A 14608-nucleotide genomic window follows, 5' to 3' on the forward strand; every position below is an offset into this window, starting at 1 on the left:
TCTTGTTGAATTTGCTCTCAGCAGAGTTGGGAGTGTGGTGCTTTTGCCCGAAACGTCGATTTTCCAGCTCCTCAGACGCTGCCTCACCTGCTGTGCTTTTCCAGCACCACTCGTCTCTTGCCCCTAATCTCCAGCATCTGCAGTCCTCACTTTCGCCTCATGGATTTTCAATCAAGAGAGTGTTGCTGGAAAAGCACAGCAGGTCAGGCAGCATCCGAGGAGCAGGAAAATTGATGTTTCGGGCCGGAGCCCTTCAGCAGCAGAGTTGACCCGGTTTCTCATAGTCAAGCCTGTTATTAACACTTATTATACATCTTAATCTCTCTTTTACCAATATTAGCACTCTCCTTGAGTTTTGCTTGGGCACTGTTGCCATCTGTTCCACTTGCTCCTCCTCCCACTTTATCAACAGCAAACACACTCCCCATTATTTTCTAGCCCCTTCAGTTTCAAAGAAGAGCCTTTATACTCCAAATGTTACCTCTGTTTCTCTCTGCACAGATGCTGACTAACCAGCTGAGTTTCTCCAGCGTTGTCAGTATTTGATTCCAGCTTCGAGTATCTGCAGGCTTTTGCTTTTTTTTTTGATTTTGGTGTCACTTAAGTTTTGAGGTGCAGTTTTCTTTTCATTCTCCTCTAATTAATATTTCATTGAAGTGACTGGGGGTTCGAACGCTAAGTTTTGAACTAATGGGAAATTCTAGCTAAAATTATCAATGTTCCCAAAGTAGGCGCAGAGGGATGGCCATTCAAGTTCCTGTTGAATACAGTGTGAGGCGCTTTTGACAGTTTTCCCACTGAGACCACATTTTGAGGCTTGAAAATTGTCCCAGCCCTCTAAATGAGACATGACAGAGGAAGGATTGGGCAGCACAGTGACTCAATGGCTTGCTCTGCTGCCTCACAGAGCCAGGGACCCAGGTTCAATTCCATCCCCAAGTGTCTGTGTAGAGTATGCACCTTCTCTTCGTATATGTGTAGCTTTCCTCTGGGTGCTCCAGTTTCCTCCCACAGTTCAAAGATATGCAGGTTAGGTGGATTAGTCATGGGAAATACAGGATTATAGGGATAGGGTAGGGAGCTGAGGTTGGATCTAGGTGGGATGCTCTTCAGAGGACTTAATAGGCCAAGAGGCCTGCTTCCACACTGTAGAGATTCTATGATTGCTGGAAACATGCTGGAGGAAGGAGGCCTCTGAAGCAAAGAATCTGAGTATCCAATTCACTGTTGGCTACACTGTGTAACATCAGGTCATTCAGTGATTCTGAAACAGTTTAGTTCAGGACATGGGGCTAGAATAAACAGGGAGAAGTGCGTCATCATAGAAACAGTTAAGGAAACCAGAAGCTGAGATCCACAGCACTGGATGGAAACTGAAAGTGAACATTGCAGTTTGATGGTAACTTGGGTCAAGGTGGGGGATAAAAGGAACAGTGACTCATTTGTTTCCTCCAACTTCTGCTTTGAAAATACAACACAAGCTACTGATGTACGATTGCTTTCACTCAAGTTGTGTAACTCCAAGTTGTGACCAACATTTCAGATACAGAAAAACATTTCCATAGTGTAATTTATGCCAAAATAGGACTGTTTAGTACACAAGGATGTGACAGTGATATGTATAACCAACACTACATTGCTACCTTCTTATCAAATTTCATAGCGACCTCCAAAAAAATGGCATCGTACAAGTGCTGTAGGTTGTTTTATCCATGAATAATGTCAGTAGTTTTCCTGACATTAAACTAGACTATTTGAGTGTTTCTTCTTTTAATTTTTATACTTTTGTTTTAAGACTTTGTCTTCTGTTGCAGAACACCCTACATAGACAGCCTGGCAAAGGACGGAATAACACTGACCCAGCATATAGCTGCAGCCGCATTATGTACCCCAAGCAGAGCTGCTGTTCTGACCGGCCGGTATCCAATCAGGTCAGGTAGGTGTGCTCTCAACTAAAGCAATTTAAGGAAAGGAATTGCAGAATAACGGAATGCGCAATGATTGCAGTATTGTTGCCAGAGTGAGGTATTTCATGGCACAGTTAGGTTTCTCCCCGAGCATTTGCTGCAATTTACTCGAAGTGAGAGCTGAAACGAGCACAGTGAGGGCAGGGGGAAATCTGAGAGCTTGGTGAACTACTGTACCAATAGTCCATCTTCTTAAACCCATGAGATTAAAGAGCAAAAAAGAAACTGATGAATAACAGAGATGGTGAGAGAAATTAGAGTCGAATCTCTACAAAGAAAACAAAAACTGAGAAGGTTTAGATTACAACCTGATCCAGATGGACTCCAAATGAGTTGGTTCAATATCAATATAACCCACCTGGAGTTATGAAGGTAGAGACCTGCTTCACACCAGCAGTCTCGGAAATCTACCAGTAGTCCTTGAGTAAACCGCTCTTGGTAATATAGATTGCTTTGCATACCTTATCCACGTAATCTTTCAGCCAGGATATTGGGTTGGTGCCTGCTCTAGTCATTGCGTTAACTTTGCAGGAGGTAAAAACAATGACTGCAGATGCTGGAAACCAGATTCTGGATCAGTGGTACTGGAAGAGCACAGCAGTTCAGGCAGCATCCAATGAGCAGCGAAATCGGCGTTTCGGGCAAAAGCCCTTCATCAGGAATAAAGGCAGTGAGCTGGAAGCATGGAGAGATAAGCTAGAGGAGGGTGGGGGTGAGGAGAGAGTAGCATAGAGTACAATAGGTGTGTGGGGAAGGGGATGAAGGTGATAGGTCAGGAAGGAGAGGGTGGAGTGGATAGGTGTAAAATGAGTTAGGCAGGTTGGACAAGTCCGGACAAGTCATGGGGACAGTGCTGAACTGGAAGTTTGAAACTAGGATGAGGTGGGGGAAGGGGAAATGAGGAAGCTGTTGAAGTAGGGTTAAAATCAACCTACTTCAACAGTTTCTTCATTTTCCCTTCCCCCACCTCATCCTAGTTTCAAACTTCCAGTTCAGCACTGTCCCCATGACTTGTCCGGACTTGTCCAAGCTGCCTATCTTCTTTTCCACCTATCCACTCCACCTTCATCTCCTCCCCCACTCACCCATTGTATTCTATGCTACTCTCTCCCTACCCCCACCCTCCTCTAGCTTATCTCTCCACGCTTCAGGTTCTCTGCCTTTATTCCTGATGAAGGGCTTTTGTCCGAAACGTCAATTTTGCTGCTCGTTGGATGCTGCCTGAACTGCTGTGCTCTTCCAGCACCACCGATCCAGAATTAACTTTGCAGTAGTCAATGAAGAGCTTTGTGGAGCCATCTGGCACAACTGGAATTACTGCTGCTAAACCAGCATTTAACTAACCTCCTCCCCTACCTTAGCTAGCAGTTCTTTGCCTAGCCAATAGAAGAGAAGGTAGAAAACTTGAACCTTCTCTTGGAAAGTAAGGCAGGGCAGGTGACTGAGGTGTCAGTGGGAGAGCAGTTGGGGCCAGCGACCATAATTCTATTAGTTTTCAAATAGTGATGGAAAAGAATAGACCAGATTTAAAAGTTGAAATTCCAAATTGGAGGAAGATCAATTTTGATGGTATTAGGCAAGAACTTTCGAAAGATGATTGGGGGCAGATGTTCACAGGTAAAGGGACGGCTAGAAAATGGGAAGCTTTCGGAAGTGAGATAACGAGAGTCCAGAGACAATTCCTGTTGGGGTGAAAGGCAAGGCTGGTAGGTGTAGGGAATGGCTAGAGTAATTGAGATTTTGGTTAAGAATAAGAAGGAAACACATGTCAGGTATAGACAGCAGAGATCGAGTGAATGTCAAGAAGAATATAAAGGCAGTAGGGGTATACTTAAGACGGAAATCAGGGGGCAAAAAGAGGACATGAGACATCTAAAGGGATTCTGCAAATACATTAAGGACAAATGAGTAATTAGAGAGAGAATAGGGCCCCTCAAAGATCAGCAAGGCAGCCTAAGTGTGGAACTGCAGGAGATGGGGGAGATACTAAACGAGTATTTTTCATCTGTGTTTACTGTGGAGAAGGACAGGAAGATATAGAATGTGGGAGTATTGATGGTGACATCTTTAAAAATGTCTATATTACAGAGGAGGAGGTGCTGGATGTCTTAAAACGCATAAAAGTGGATAACTCTCCAGGACTTGATTAGGTGTACCCTAGAACTCTGTGGGAAGCTAGAGAAGTGATTGCCGGGCCCCTTGCTGAGATGTTGGTATCATCTATAGTCACAGGTAAGGTGCTGGAAGACTGGAGGTTGGCAAATGTGGTGCCACTATTTATGAAGGGTGGTAAGGATATACCAGGGAACTATAGACCAGTGAGCCTGACATCGGTAGTGGGAAAGTTGTTGGAGGGAATCCTGAGGGACAGGATTTACATGTATTTGGAAAGTCAACATTGCTTTGTGCGTGGGAAATCATGTTTCACAAACTTGATTGAGTTTTTTGAAGATGTAACAAAGAGGATTGATGAGGGCAGAGCGGTGGACATGATCCATATGGACTTCAGTAAGGCTTCTCATGGTAAACTGGTCAGCAACGTTTGATCTCATGGAGTTCAGGGAGAACTAGTCATTTGGATTCAGAACTGGCTCAAAGGTAGAAAATAGAGGGTGATGGTGGAGAGTTGCCTTTCAGACTGGAGGTCTGTGACCAGTGGTGTGCCACAAGAAACGGTGCGGGATCCGCTGCTTTTCATCATAAATGATTTGGATGTGAACAAAGGAGGTATAAGTAGTAAGTTTGCAGCTAACACCAAAATTGGAGGTGTAGTGGACAGCGAAGAAGGTTACCTCAGATATCTTGATCAGATGGGTCAATGGGCTGAGAAGTGGCAGATGGAGCTTAATTTAGATAAACACGAGGTGCTGCATTTTGGAAATGCAAATCAGAGCAGGACTTATACACTTAATGGTAAGGTCCTGGGGGAATATTGTTGAACAAAGAGACCTTGGAACACAGCTTCACATTCCTTGAAAGTAGAGTCATAGACAGATAGAATAGTGAAGAAGGTATTTGGTATGCTTTCCTTTATTGGTCAGAGCATTGAGTATAAAAATTTAGAGGTAATGTTGCAGCTATACCTCTTAGGTAGGTAATGTTTGGAATATTGTGTGCAAATTCTGGTCTCCCTCCTATCGGAAGAACGTTGTGAAACTTGAAAGGGTTCAAAAAAGATCTACAAGGATGTTGTCAGGGTTGGACAATTTGAGCCTTAGGGAGAAGCTGAATAGGGTGGGGCAGTTTTCCCTGGAGCATTGGAGGCTGAGGGGTGACCTTATAGAGGTGTATAAAATCATGAGGGGCATGGATAGGGTAAGTAGTCAAGGTCCTTTCCTTGGGGTGTGGGAGTCCAGAACTAGTGGACATAGATTTAGGGTGAGAGGAAAAAGATGTAAAAAGACCTGAGGAGCAACTTTTCTACGCCGAGGGTGGTACGTGTATGGAATGAGCTGCCAGAGGAAGTGGTGAAGGCTGGTACAATTGCAACATTTAATAGTCATCTGGATGGATATATGATTAGGAAGGGTTTGGAGGGTTATTGGCCAAGTTCTGGGAAATGGGACTAGATTAGGTTAGGATATGTGGTAGGCATGGACGGGTTGGACCGAAGGGTATGTTTCTCTTCTGTACATCTCTATGACTCTAAATATTGCATCATGAGAGGGCCTTCTCCAACATCCACGTCATGAAGTGCTTGTCTCTCCACAAGCCCTTGAGTGCAGTGAGTGGTATTGTTAATCACTGTTCTGTACCTAGGGGAGCAATGAGGCATCTCGGTTGCTCATATTTCAGTACATATTTCAGATCGTCAAGAGTTCCCCGTGGGCCTCACCCCTATCCACCTCCAGTTCATCCCTGCTGCTACGCTCATCTTCTGTATTGTCGGGAGTGAGACTGTCCAAGTCCAGCCTGTCCCCTTCTCAGTGGTGGTGTTGCTTTTATCATTTCGGCATGACAGAGCTTTTGCTATTTTCCCCAATCAAATAATTTGTGTCTCCAAGCTTATTTGCTCCTCAGTTCAGGGAATTGGGATCACTCATCAAATCTCTCTCTGACCTGATCCTTCATCTCCTCCCAAACCTTGGCTAGCTTTTCTTTGACTGGCCAAAAGGAGTGTTTCCCTATAGAATGGGCGAAATTAAGTGAGTGGCCAAATACATGGCAATGCATTATAATGTGGATAATTATGAGGTCATCCACTTTGGTAGCAAAAAATGGGCAGTCAGATTATTATCTGAAAGGCAATACATTGGGAAAGGGGAAGATGCAATAAGACTTGGGTGTACTTGCATACCAGTGGCTACAAGTAGACACAGCAGGTGGTGAAGAAAGCAAATGGTATATTAGGAGCATTGGAACAGGAGTAGACTAGAGTTGAAAAATATGGTGCTGGAAAAACACAGCAGGCCAGGCAGCATCCGAGGAGCAGGAGAATCGACGTTTCAGGTACAAGCCCTTCTTCTGGAAAGAATCATCTTTCCTGAAGAAGGGCTTATGCCCGAAACGTCGATTCTCCTGCTCCTCGGATGCTGCCTGGCCTGCTGTGTTTTTCCAGCACCACATTTTTCAACTCTGGTCTCCAGCATCTGCAGTCCTCACTTTCTCCACAGGAGTAGACTATCCAGCCCTTCGAGCCCGTTCCACCATTCAATGAGATTATAGCTGATAGCGGCCTACAGAGCAAGAGGATTCAAGTACAGGAGTAGGGACGACTTGCTGCATTGTACAAACTCAAAACGTGGTGCTGGAAAAGCACAACATATCAAGTAACATCTAAGGAGCAGGAGAGTTGACGTCCAGATGAAGAGCTTATGCTTGAAATGTCGACTCTCCTGCTCCTCGGATGCTGCCTGACCTGCTGTGCTTTTCCAGCACCACACCTTTTGACACTGATTTCCAGAATCTGCAGTCCTCACCTTCTCCCTGCATTGGTGAGACCAGCGTTGCAGAATTGTATGCAATTTTGGTCTCCGCATTTGAAGAAGGATCTTTTGGATATTGAGAGAGAGCAAAGAAGGTTTAGTAGACTGATTCCTCTTCCTGCTTATCACTTAATTCAAGGTCCCTTAAATCTCACCTCTCTGGTCACCTATCCTGTTCCCCAGTACATCTCTGTTGATTAAGTTTCAATTTTTGTCTGATTATACTGCTGTGAAATATCTTGGGATGCTTTTCTACGTTTAATATATTTATTAGATCCAAATTATCATTGGAAATTGAGTTGGGTGTACATCTTGTGCTGTTGCTCCCTAAGAGCCTTATCTTCCATGGAGATATTAAATTAAGCCAGCCCTGGGGTGATAGTACTGCAGCACTTATTTTGGGATCATTTGGCTGCTTCATGTTTGTGTATATTAATGAGCACTCTGACCATTGCTCACAATGTAGTTTGATTGCCAATGATAGCTTGGAGGATAGCATGTTGAATACGTCCAGGAATCCGCTCAGTGTTTAGCTGTTCTTTTGCTATCTGACAGCTCAGTGAGAGGCTGTGAATAACTCAGGTGCTTTAATCAAAATCAACCCGAAAGATGTTTATATTATCTGGTTGGCAGAACATTATTGGCTGTGGTTAGCACTCAAATTTAAGATCCACACCTGCACTGCTCTGCCAATTGTTGTGAAATAACAAGAACATTTGGCCAATGTTTCTTCTCTCTCTCTTTCTCTCCCCCCCTTTCTCTCCCCCCCTTTCTCTCCCCCCCTTTCTCCCCCCTCTTTCTCCCCCCCTCTTTCTCCCCCCCTCTTTCTCCCCCCCTCTTTCTCCCCCCCTCTTTCTCTCCCCCTCTTTCTCTCCCCCTCTTTCTCTCCCCCTCTTTCTCTCCCCCTCTTTCTCTTTCCCTCTCTCTCTCTCTTGCTCACTCTCTTTCACTCCCTCTCTTTCTCTCTCTGTCTCTTTTGTTGGTCGCCTTTTCTCACAACATGTTGAGCTCAACTGTTTGAGGTGGCCAACTGTCCGTGGATGATTGAACCTAGTGTGCTTTCACTCACCTTATGCAAGTGGGCATTCACTGAACCATAAGATCAGTTTGCCCTCAGTCATGCTCATTCTCTTGTTCACACGATCTGAATTGGCAAGTGTTCTGTTCAGCTGTTTTGAGAGCCTGTCTATCTGCAACATACAAGTTTGCAAAATTCATTTGCATTCAGTGTTTTATGTGAATGTTCTGTGCCATCAGTTATCATTAGCCTTTGCTGGGCTAGCAATTACAACCTTGGCCAGATTCAGTCATCGGACAATTACTTTAAATGGAACTTTTTATTTCTGTACTATAATTATCATTAACAGCTGTTTTTTTTTAAACACATTATTTTCCATGAAATCTGTATTTAATACAAATGCCTCATAATGTGCAGCCAGTAATTATTCCCTCTAACCTATAATTTTCCCTGTACCTTCTAAAAAAGGAAACATGAATAATTCATATCGCACCTGATTTGCCTCTCAATATCAAACATGCAGCAGGGTAGGTTTTGACTTTGTTAAATGACGTAAAATAAATAAATTAGCAATGACCATCTCCAATACAAGATTAACTAACCAACACCTCTTGACATTCAGTAGTGTTACCATCGCTGAATTCCCCACTATCCTGGGGTTTATCATTAACCAGAAACCCAACAGAACTCAACATAGAGTATCAACAAGAGCAGGTTAGAGAGGAATACTGCAGTGAGTAACTCACCTCCTAACTCTGTTCGCTATCTCCAAGGCACAAGTCAGATGTGTGATGGGAATATTTCACTGTTCCTTCACTGTCGCTGGGTCAAAACCCTGGAATTCCCTCCATTAGGGCATTGTGGGTCTACTTACAGCATATGGACTGCAGCGATTCAGGAAGGCAGCTTACCATCACTTCAAGGATAACTATGGATGGGCAGTAAATATTGGCCAGCACCAATTTAACATCTCTTGTCATTTGTTTTACTTCAGTCCGATCTCTGAAGTTGGTTGGAAATATTTTTGGATATATTAAGTGCAGTCAATGACATTTCTCATCCATAATCATCTTGGGAGGTACCGAAACTATTTTAATGGGTTTAATGTGCCTTGGTTTAACATCACCAGTCAGTTCATTTTCAAGAATGGAATGCTGCAGGTGAGATTTGTCCTAAATGAACTTTTCAAGTTGCAAAATAAGAATCAAAATTCATGTGAGAAATTGGATAATTTGATTTAATTCACACTCTGTTCAATATACAATTCAGCGGATGTAAGACTCTGAGAGATTCTCAAATACTTAATTTTCTAATGACCCTGAAAATTTATCCTCCAATTGGAAAAGACTTCCCCTGAGAGGAGTCTTTCTGCCTGCTGTTCAAAGGTTTGTGCAAGTTATGTGCTTCAATATTGTGTTAAAGTGGATAATAACTCTCTTATAGTTATAGGTGGTATTTAATGTTTAACTTAATTGTGCATAGATATTTTACATGCTTTCCGTCTACTAATCCGACATCTATCCAATTCACACACCATACAGAATCAAATGATAAAGGAGTCGGCTATTTGAACATTTGACCTGCTCTGCCATTCAATAGGATCATGGCTGATCATCATCTGCTTCGTCACCAAATCCCTCATTATTTTTATCTCCCAACAATGTATCCAATTCAGTCTTCAATCTGCTCAACATGTGAGCATCCACAGGCAAACTCCAAAAATTCACACCTGTTGGAGTAAAGAAATATTTCTGCACCTCAGTCCTAAATGGCCAACCTCTTATTCTGAGTCTGTGATGCCATGTTCCAGAATCCTGAGCTGGGGTAGACATTTTGTCAGCATTTATCCTTTTCTGCCCGTTAAGAATTTTAAGTTCCAATCAGATTACTTTTCATTGTTCCGAAATACAGAAAACATGGGCTGAGTCTACTCACTTTATTCTTAGGACAACTCTCCCACCATGAACCAGTACAAAGTATGTTCATTGTAATCCCTATAGAGGAAGTAAGTCTTCCCTTGGGTAAGGAGATCAAAGATGTAAACAACACTCTAAGTGTCTTCACCAATGCCCTCTATGATTGTTGTATGACTTCATTATGCTTATACTCAAATCACTTCTTAACAAAATATCATATACAATTTACCTTTCTACTTGCATGTTAACTTTCTGTGACACATGTATCAGGATGTCAAAGTCTCTGTGAATGCATATTTTCCCATTCTTTAGTGCAGGTATACAATCCTTTATCCAAAATTCCAAAATCCAAAAAGCTCCGAAATCCGAAGTTTCTTTTGTGAAGTGTTTTTCTGCATAACAATGTTGTTTGGCATGTGAACAGGTGACCCAACTCCCCGCCCACTTGACCCTCATCACTCAGATATGTCATGGCGGTGCAGCCCAGCACTGGCAGGCATCAATTGCGTCTCCGTGCTCGTACTAGTCGCACGTGTGTCTGCTGCTCGGTAAGATTTCTTTTAATTTCACTGTGAAAATGTCATTTATTCTGAAATACGAAAAATTCCAAAATACGAAAAACAACTGGCCCCAAGGATTTCGGATAAAGGATTGTATACCTGTACTTCAAAAATATTCTTTCTTTTCAATTTTCTGCCAAACTGATAACTTCACATTTCAAGATTTTACACTCTATCAGCTCCTTTTTGCTCATTCACCAATGTATATCCTTCTGGGTGCCCTCCTCACTGCTTGCTTTTGCACTTAACTTTCTATGTGAGTAAACTTGAACATGTTACAGTCAATATGTTCATCAAGTCATTAATGAAGATAATAAAAGCTGAAGACCAAGTACAGATCTCTTGTGGTATGCCAGCTAAATCCTTTCAGAGGATTGCTCACTCAGTCACGTTTGCTCTCAAATCTGTGCTGATCAATAACATTGATTCTAATCCTTGGACCTTCTGGCTGATCCTGCTCCATGGGTTGGTTGATCCTGTTCAGAATAATAGTGAAGTGATAAAAGTTGATCTATGCATAGCTTCATTAACCACAGTTCAAGCTTGTAAAAACCAGTCAGTATTCCCACTCTTGTATCACTATCCAGGAAATGTGTTTGATGGCATTAACACACAGGAGTAAGCTCATTGACCACCCTGTAGTCAAATAGCACTTGTATGTGACCACTTGCGTAGAGTACCTGGAAACCTTTCACTAGAGCTGGGGAATGGACAATAATTTAAACCTTGTTCACCTAAAAAGTAATAAACTGGTTTATACACTGGTGTACTTCAATACCTCAGACTTTTTTGTGTGTTTAATGCTCCTGTCATTATAATTTGGTGTATCATTCAACAGTAAAAAGTGAGGTCTGCAGATGCTGGAGATCGGAGCTGAAAATGTGTTGTTGCAAAAGCGCAGCAGGTCAGGCAGCATCCAAGGAACAGGTAATTTGATGTTTCGGGCCAGAGCCCTGATGAAGGGCTCTGGTCCGAAACGTCGAATTTCCTGTTCCTTGGATGCTGCCTAACCTGCTGTGCTTTAACCAGCAACACATTTTCAGCTCTGTATCATTCAGCATACTGCTTTAAAGATGCATAGTTATATTTGTTCAATTGGCACACATCTTTAATGTAATGGACAAGATCTGTTCTCTTCCTTTTAGGAATGACCACCTTCCAAAGAATAGGTGTCTACATTTTCGCAGCTGGGTCAGGCGGACTTCCTACAAATGAGACAACCTTTGTCAAGCTGTTGAAAGAGCAAGGTTATTCCACTGGGCTTGTTGGTAAGAGATAAGGGTCTTAGTAATCATGCCTTCAACCTTCCAGGTTCTTTCTTTTTGGTAGCTCTCCTGTTTATTTCCACCCCTCTACCTTATTTAACTACCGGTTTGCCTATTCCAGTAATTTCTTCAGATGACAGTCAGTGCTGGAAACATTGAGGTCTGCACATTCTATTAACGAACTCTTAAAATGATAACTGCTCTTTATCCAGTGTGTTTTTCTTAGATTCCCTACAGTGTGGAAACAGGCCCTTCAGTCCAACAAGTCCACACCAACCCTCCAAAGAGCAACACACCCAGACCCATTCCCTTACATTTACCCCTGCACCTAAAACTGTGGGCAATGTACCATGGCCATTTCGCCTGACCTGCACATCTTTGGACTATGGGAGGAAACCCATGCAGACACGGAGAGAATGTGCAAACTCCACTCAGACAGCTGCCTAAGGCGGGAATTGAACCCAGGTCCCTGGTACTTTGAGGCAGCAGTGCTAACCACTGAGCCACTGTGCCACCCCCTGATATTGCCATTAAATTGTCTTACACAATGTTACACAATATTACTCCTCCCACCATGAAACCTTTGAACAGCATATAATAATGAAATGGGGTGGCACAGTGATTCAGTGGTTAGCACTGCTGCCTCAAAGCAGCAGGGTCCCAGGTTCAATTCCAGCCTCGGGCGACTGTCTATGTGGAGTTTGCACATTCTCCCCATGTCTGCGTGGGTTTCCTCCGGGTGTTCCGGTTTCCTCCCACAGTCCAAAGATGTGCAGGTCAGGTGAATTGGCCATGCTAAATTGCTAGGAGAAAGTGAGGACTGCAGATGCTGGAGATCAGAGCTGAAAAATGTGTTGTTGCAAAAGCGCAGCAGGTCAGGCAGCATCCAAGGAGCAGGAGGAAGGGCTTATGCCCGAAACGTTGATTCTCCTGCTCCTTGGATGCTGCGCTTTTCCAGCAACACATTTTTCATGCTAAATTGCCCATTGTGTTAGGTGCATTAGTCAGAGGGAAGCGTGTGTTACTCTTCGGAGGGTCAGTGTGGACTGGTTGGGCTGAAGAGCTTGTTTCCACACTGTAGGGAATCTAATTTAAAAAAGTCTGTAGATATATATATTACCTCTTGATGGTATGTATGGACAATTACAAACAAAAACAGACACTGCTGGAAAAGTTCAACAGGTCTGGCAGCACTGTGAAGGGAAATCAGAATTAACATTTCGGGACTGGTGAGGAAGTGTCACCGGCCCTGAAACGTTAACGCAGATGTTGCCAGACCAGTTGAGCTTTTCCAACAATTTAAGTTTTTTGTTTCTGATTTACAGCATCTGCGGTTCTTTTGGTTTTGGTGCATGAGCAACTATTCTGTTTTAACTCTAGGTTGCCAATAGGAATGCCTCATCAATGTCCAAGGCATTACATGGTTGTGCTTCGGAGCAGGATTTTTTTTGTTGAAGAAACTTTATGCTAAATTCGAGAAATGCTTGCCCAATTACCCCTCTCAGCATGAAATTGTATTGATTGTAGAAGTCCTGGAGAAGATGGCAAACTTAATGAGCCAACTTTCACGTTGTGTTTCTTTTCCTAATTAATCAAAAATATTTTGATTAAACACATGATCTATCGAGGCCAGTTTTGTTCTAGGATCTGACTAGTTAGGTGTTACCATCAGCTAGGATCATTAATAAAAATTGATTTGATTAACCAAAAATGTTTTGATTAATCAAATCAGTTTTTTTTAATGATCCTAGCTGATGGTAACACCCAACTAGTCAGATCCTAGAGCAAAACTGGCCTCGATAGCTCACGTGTTTAATCTTTGCAGTTGGTTAGTGTGTGGTTAGTCACCACAAATGTTCACATTAGGCCTCGGATGTCCTTTAACAGCATAAAAGTTTTGCGCACAAGAAAAAATATACAACAGTTAGATATACAAACAGCAAAACAAATATTCAACCCTGTTTCCAAACATGGCTCTTCTACAGACACTCAATTCCAGAGAAATGTTACTCCTCTGTCATCTCTATCTCAACCAACTCCTCCCAGTTTCCTGTCCTTGGACTGCAGATAGAACTCTATGATTCCTTTCTAATTTTGCTTTCACAATTTTGACACCCTAAACTTTTTCAATTCTAATAACTTGAAGACGTCTGTCCAAGCTCTCAGATTTTGGAAGTTCTGAACACTAACAATGCTTCAGCTGGGGTGAATGGTTCCCGGGAACTAAAATTCACCAGCTAGGAAAAACTTGACTCCCTTCTGAACTGCACTCCTCGTTCCTCTAAACTGAGACCTTGAACTTTCTGTCCTGAAGTCTGAACCAAACACTGATGGCATTTCTGACCTGTTGTACACTCAGCAATATAAAATTTCTATTTGTTACCACTGCAACAGTTCTCCCAGACACTGGACTGCACTTGACATCTTGGAATTGACGTCATTGGCCATTGTTTCAAATGACATTCCGAAGTGTGGGGAGAAAAAAATACCTTCACAGAGCTGACCCACATCCATTGGCCTCTATTTGAAAATCCATATCTCGAGATATAATACACACCTTTTATCCCACTGCATGTGAATCCCACAGAATTTACAGCACACAAAATGGCCACTCAGCTAAGCCAATTCACATTGGAGGTTGCTCCTCACAAACCTCATCCCAACCCTTTTCAGTTTTTTTTTCTGAAGATTAGATTCCCAACAGTGTGGAAACAGGCCCTTCGGCCCAACAAGTCCACACTGATCGTCCGAAGAGTAACCCACCCCCAGACCCATTTCCCTCTGAATGGTGCACCTCATGCTATGGGCAGTTTAGAATGGCCAATTCACCTGAACTGCACATCTTTGGAGTGTAGGAGGAAACGCACACAGACAGTCACAGGAATTGAACAACAGTCCCTGGCAATATGAGGCAGCAGTGCTAACTACAGAGCCACCACAATCAATCAATCAGAGAG

The 14608-nt window shown here is 42.9% G+C and overlaps 1 protein-coding gene across 2 annotated transcripts in view; it reads left to right on the top strand.

The window, feature by feature from the left end:
• The window catches only part of sts (steroid sulfatase (microsomal), isozyme S), a 71655-nt gene that overhangs the window by 13132 nt on the left and 43915 nt on the right, over positions 1-14608 (top strand). For both annotated transcript variants that reach the window (XM_060826292.1, XM_060826293.1), the window contains exons 3-4: positions 1815-1936; positions 11532-11654. In XM_060826292.1, the coding sequence (XP_060682275.1) occupies positions 1815-1936; positions 11532-11654 (245 nt within the window). The remainder of the gene's footprint in view (positions 1-1814; positions 1937-11531; positions 11655-14608) is intronic.

This window comes from Hemiscyllium ocellatum, chromosome 6, assembly GCF_020745735.1.
Source record: "Hemiscyllium ocellatum isolate sHemOce1 chromosome 6, sHemOce1.pat.X.cur, whole genome shotgun sequence".
Taxonomy (NCBI): Eukaryota; Metazoa; Chordata; class Chondrichthyes; order Orectolobiformes; family Hemiscylliidae; genus Hemiscyllium; species Hemiscyllium ocellatum.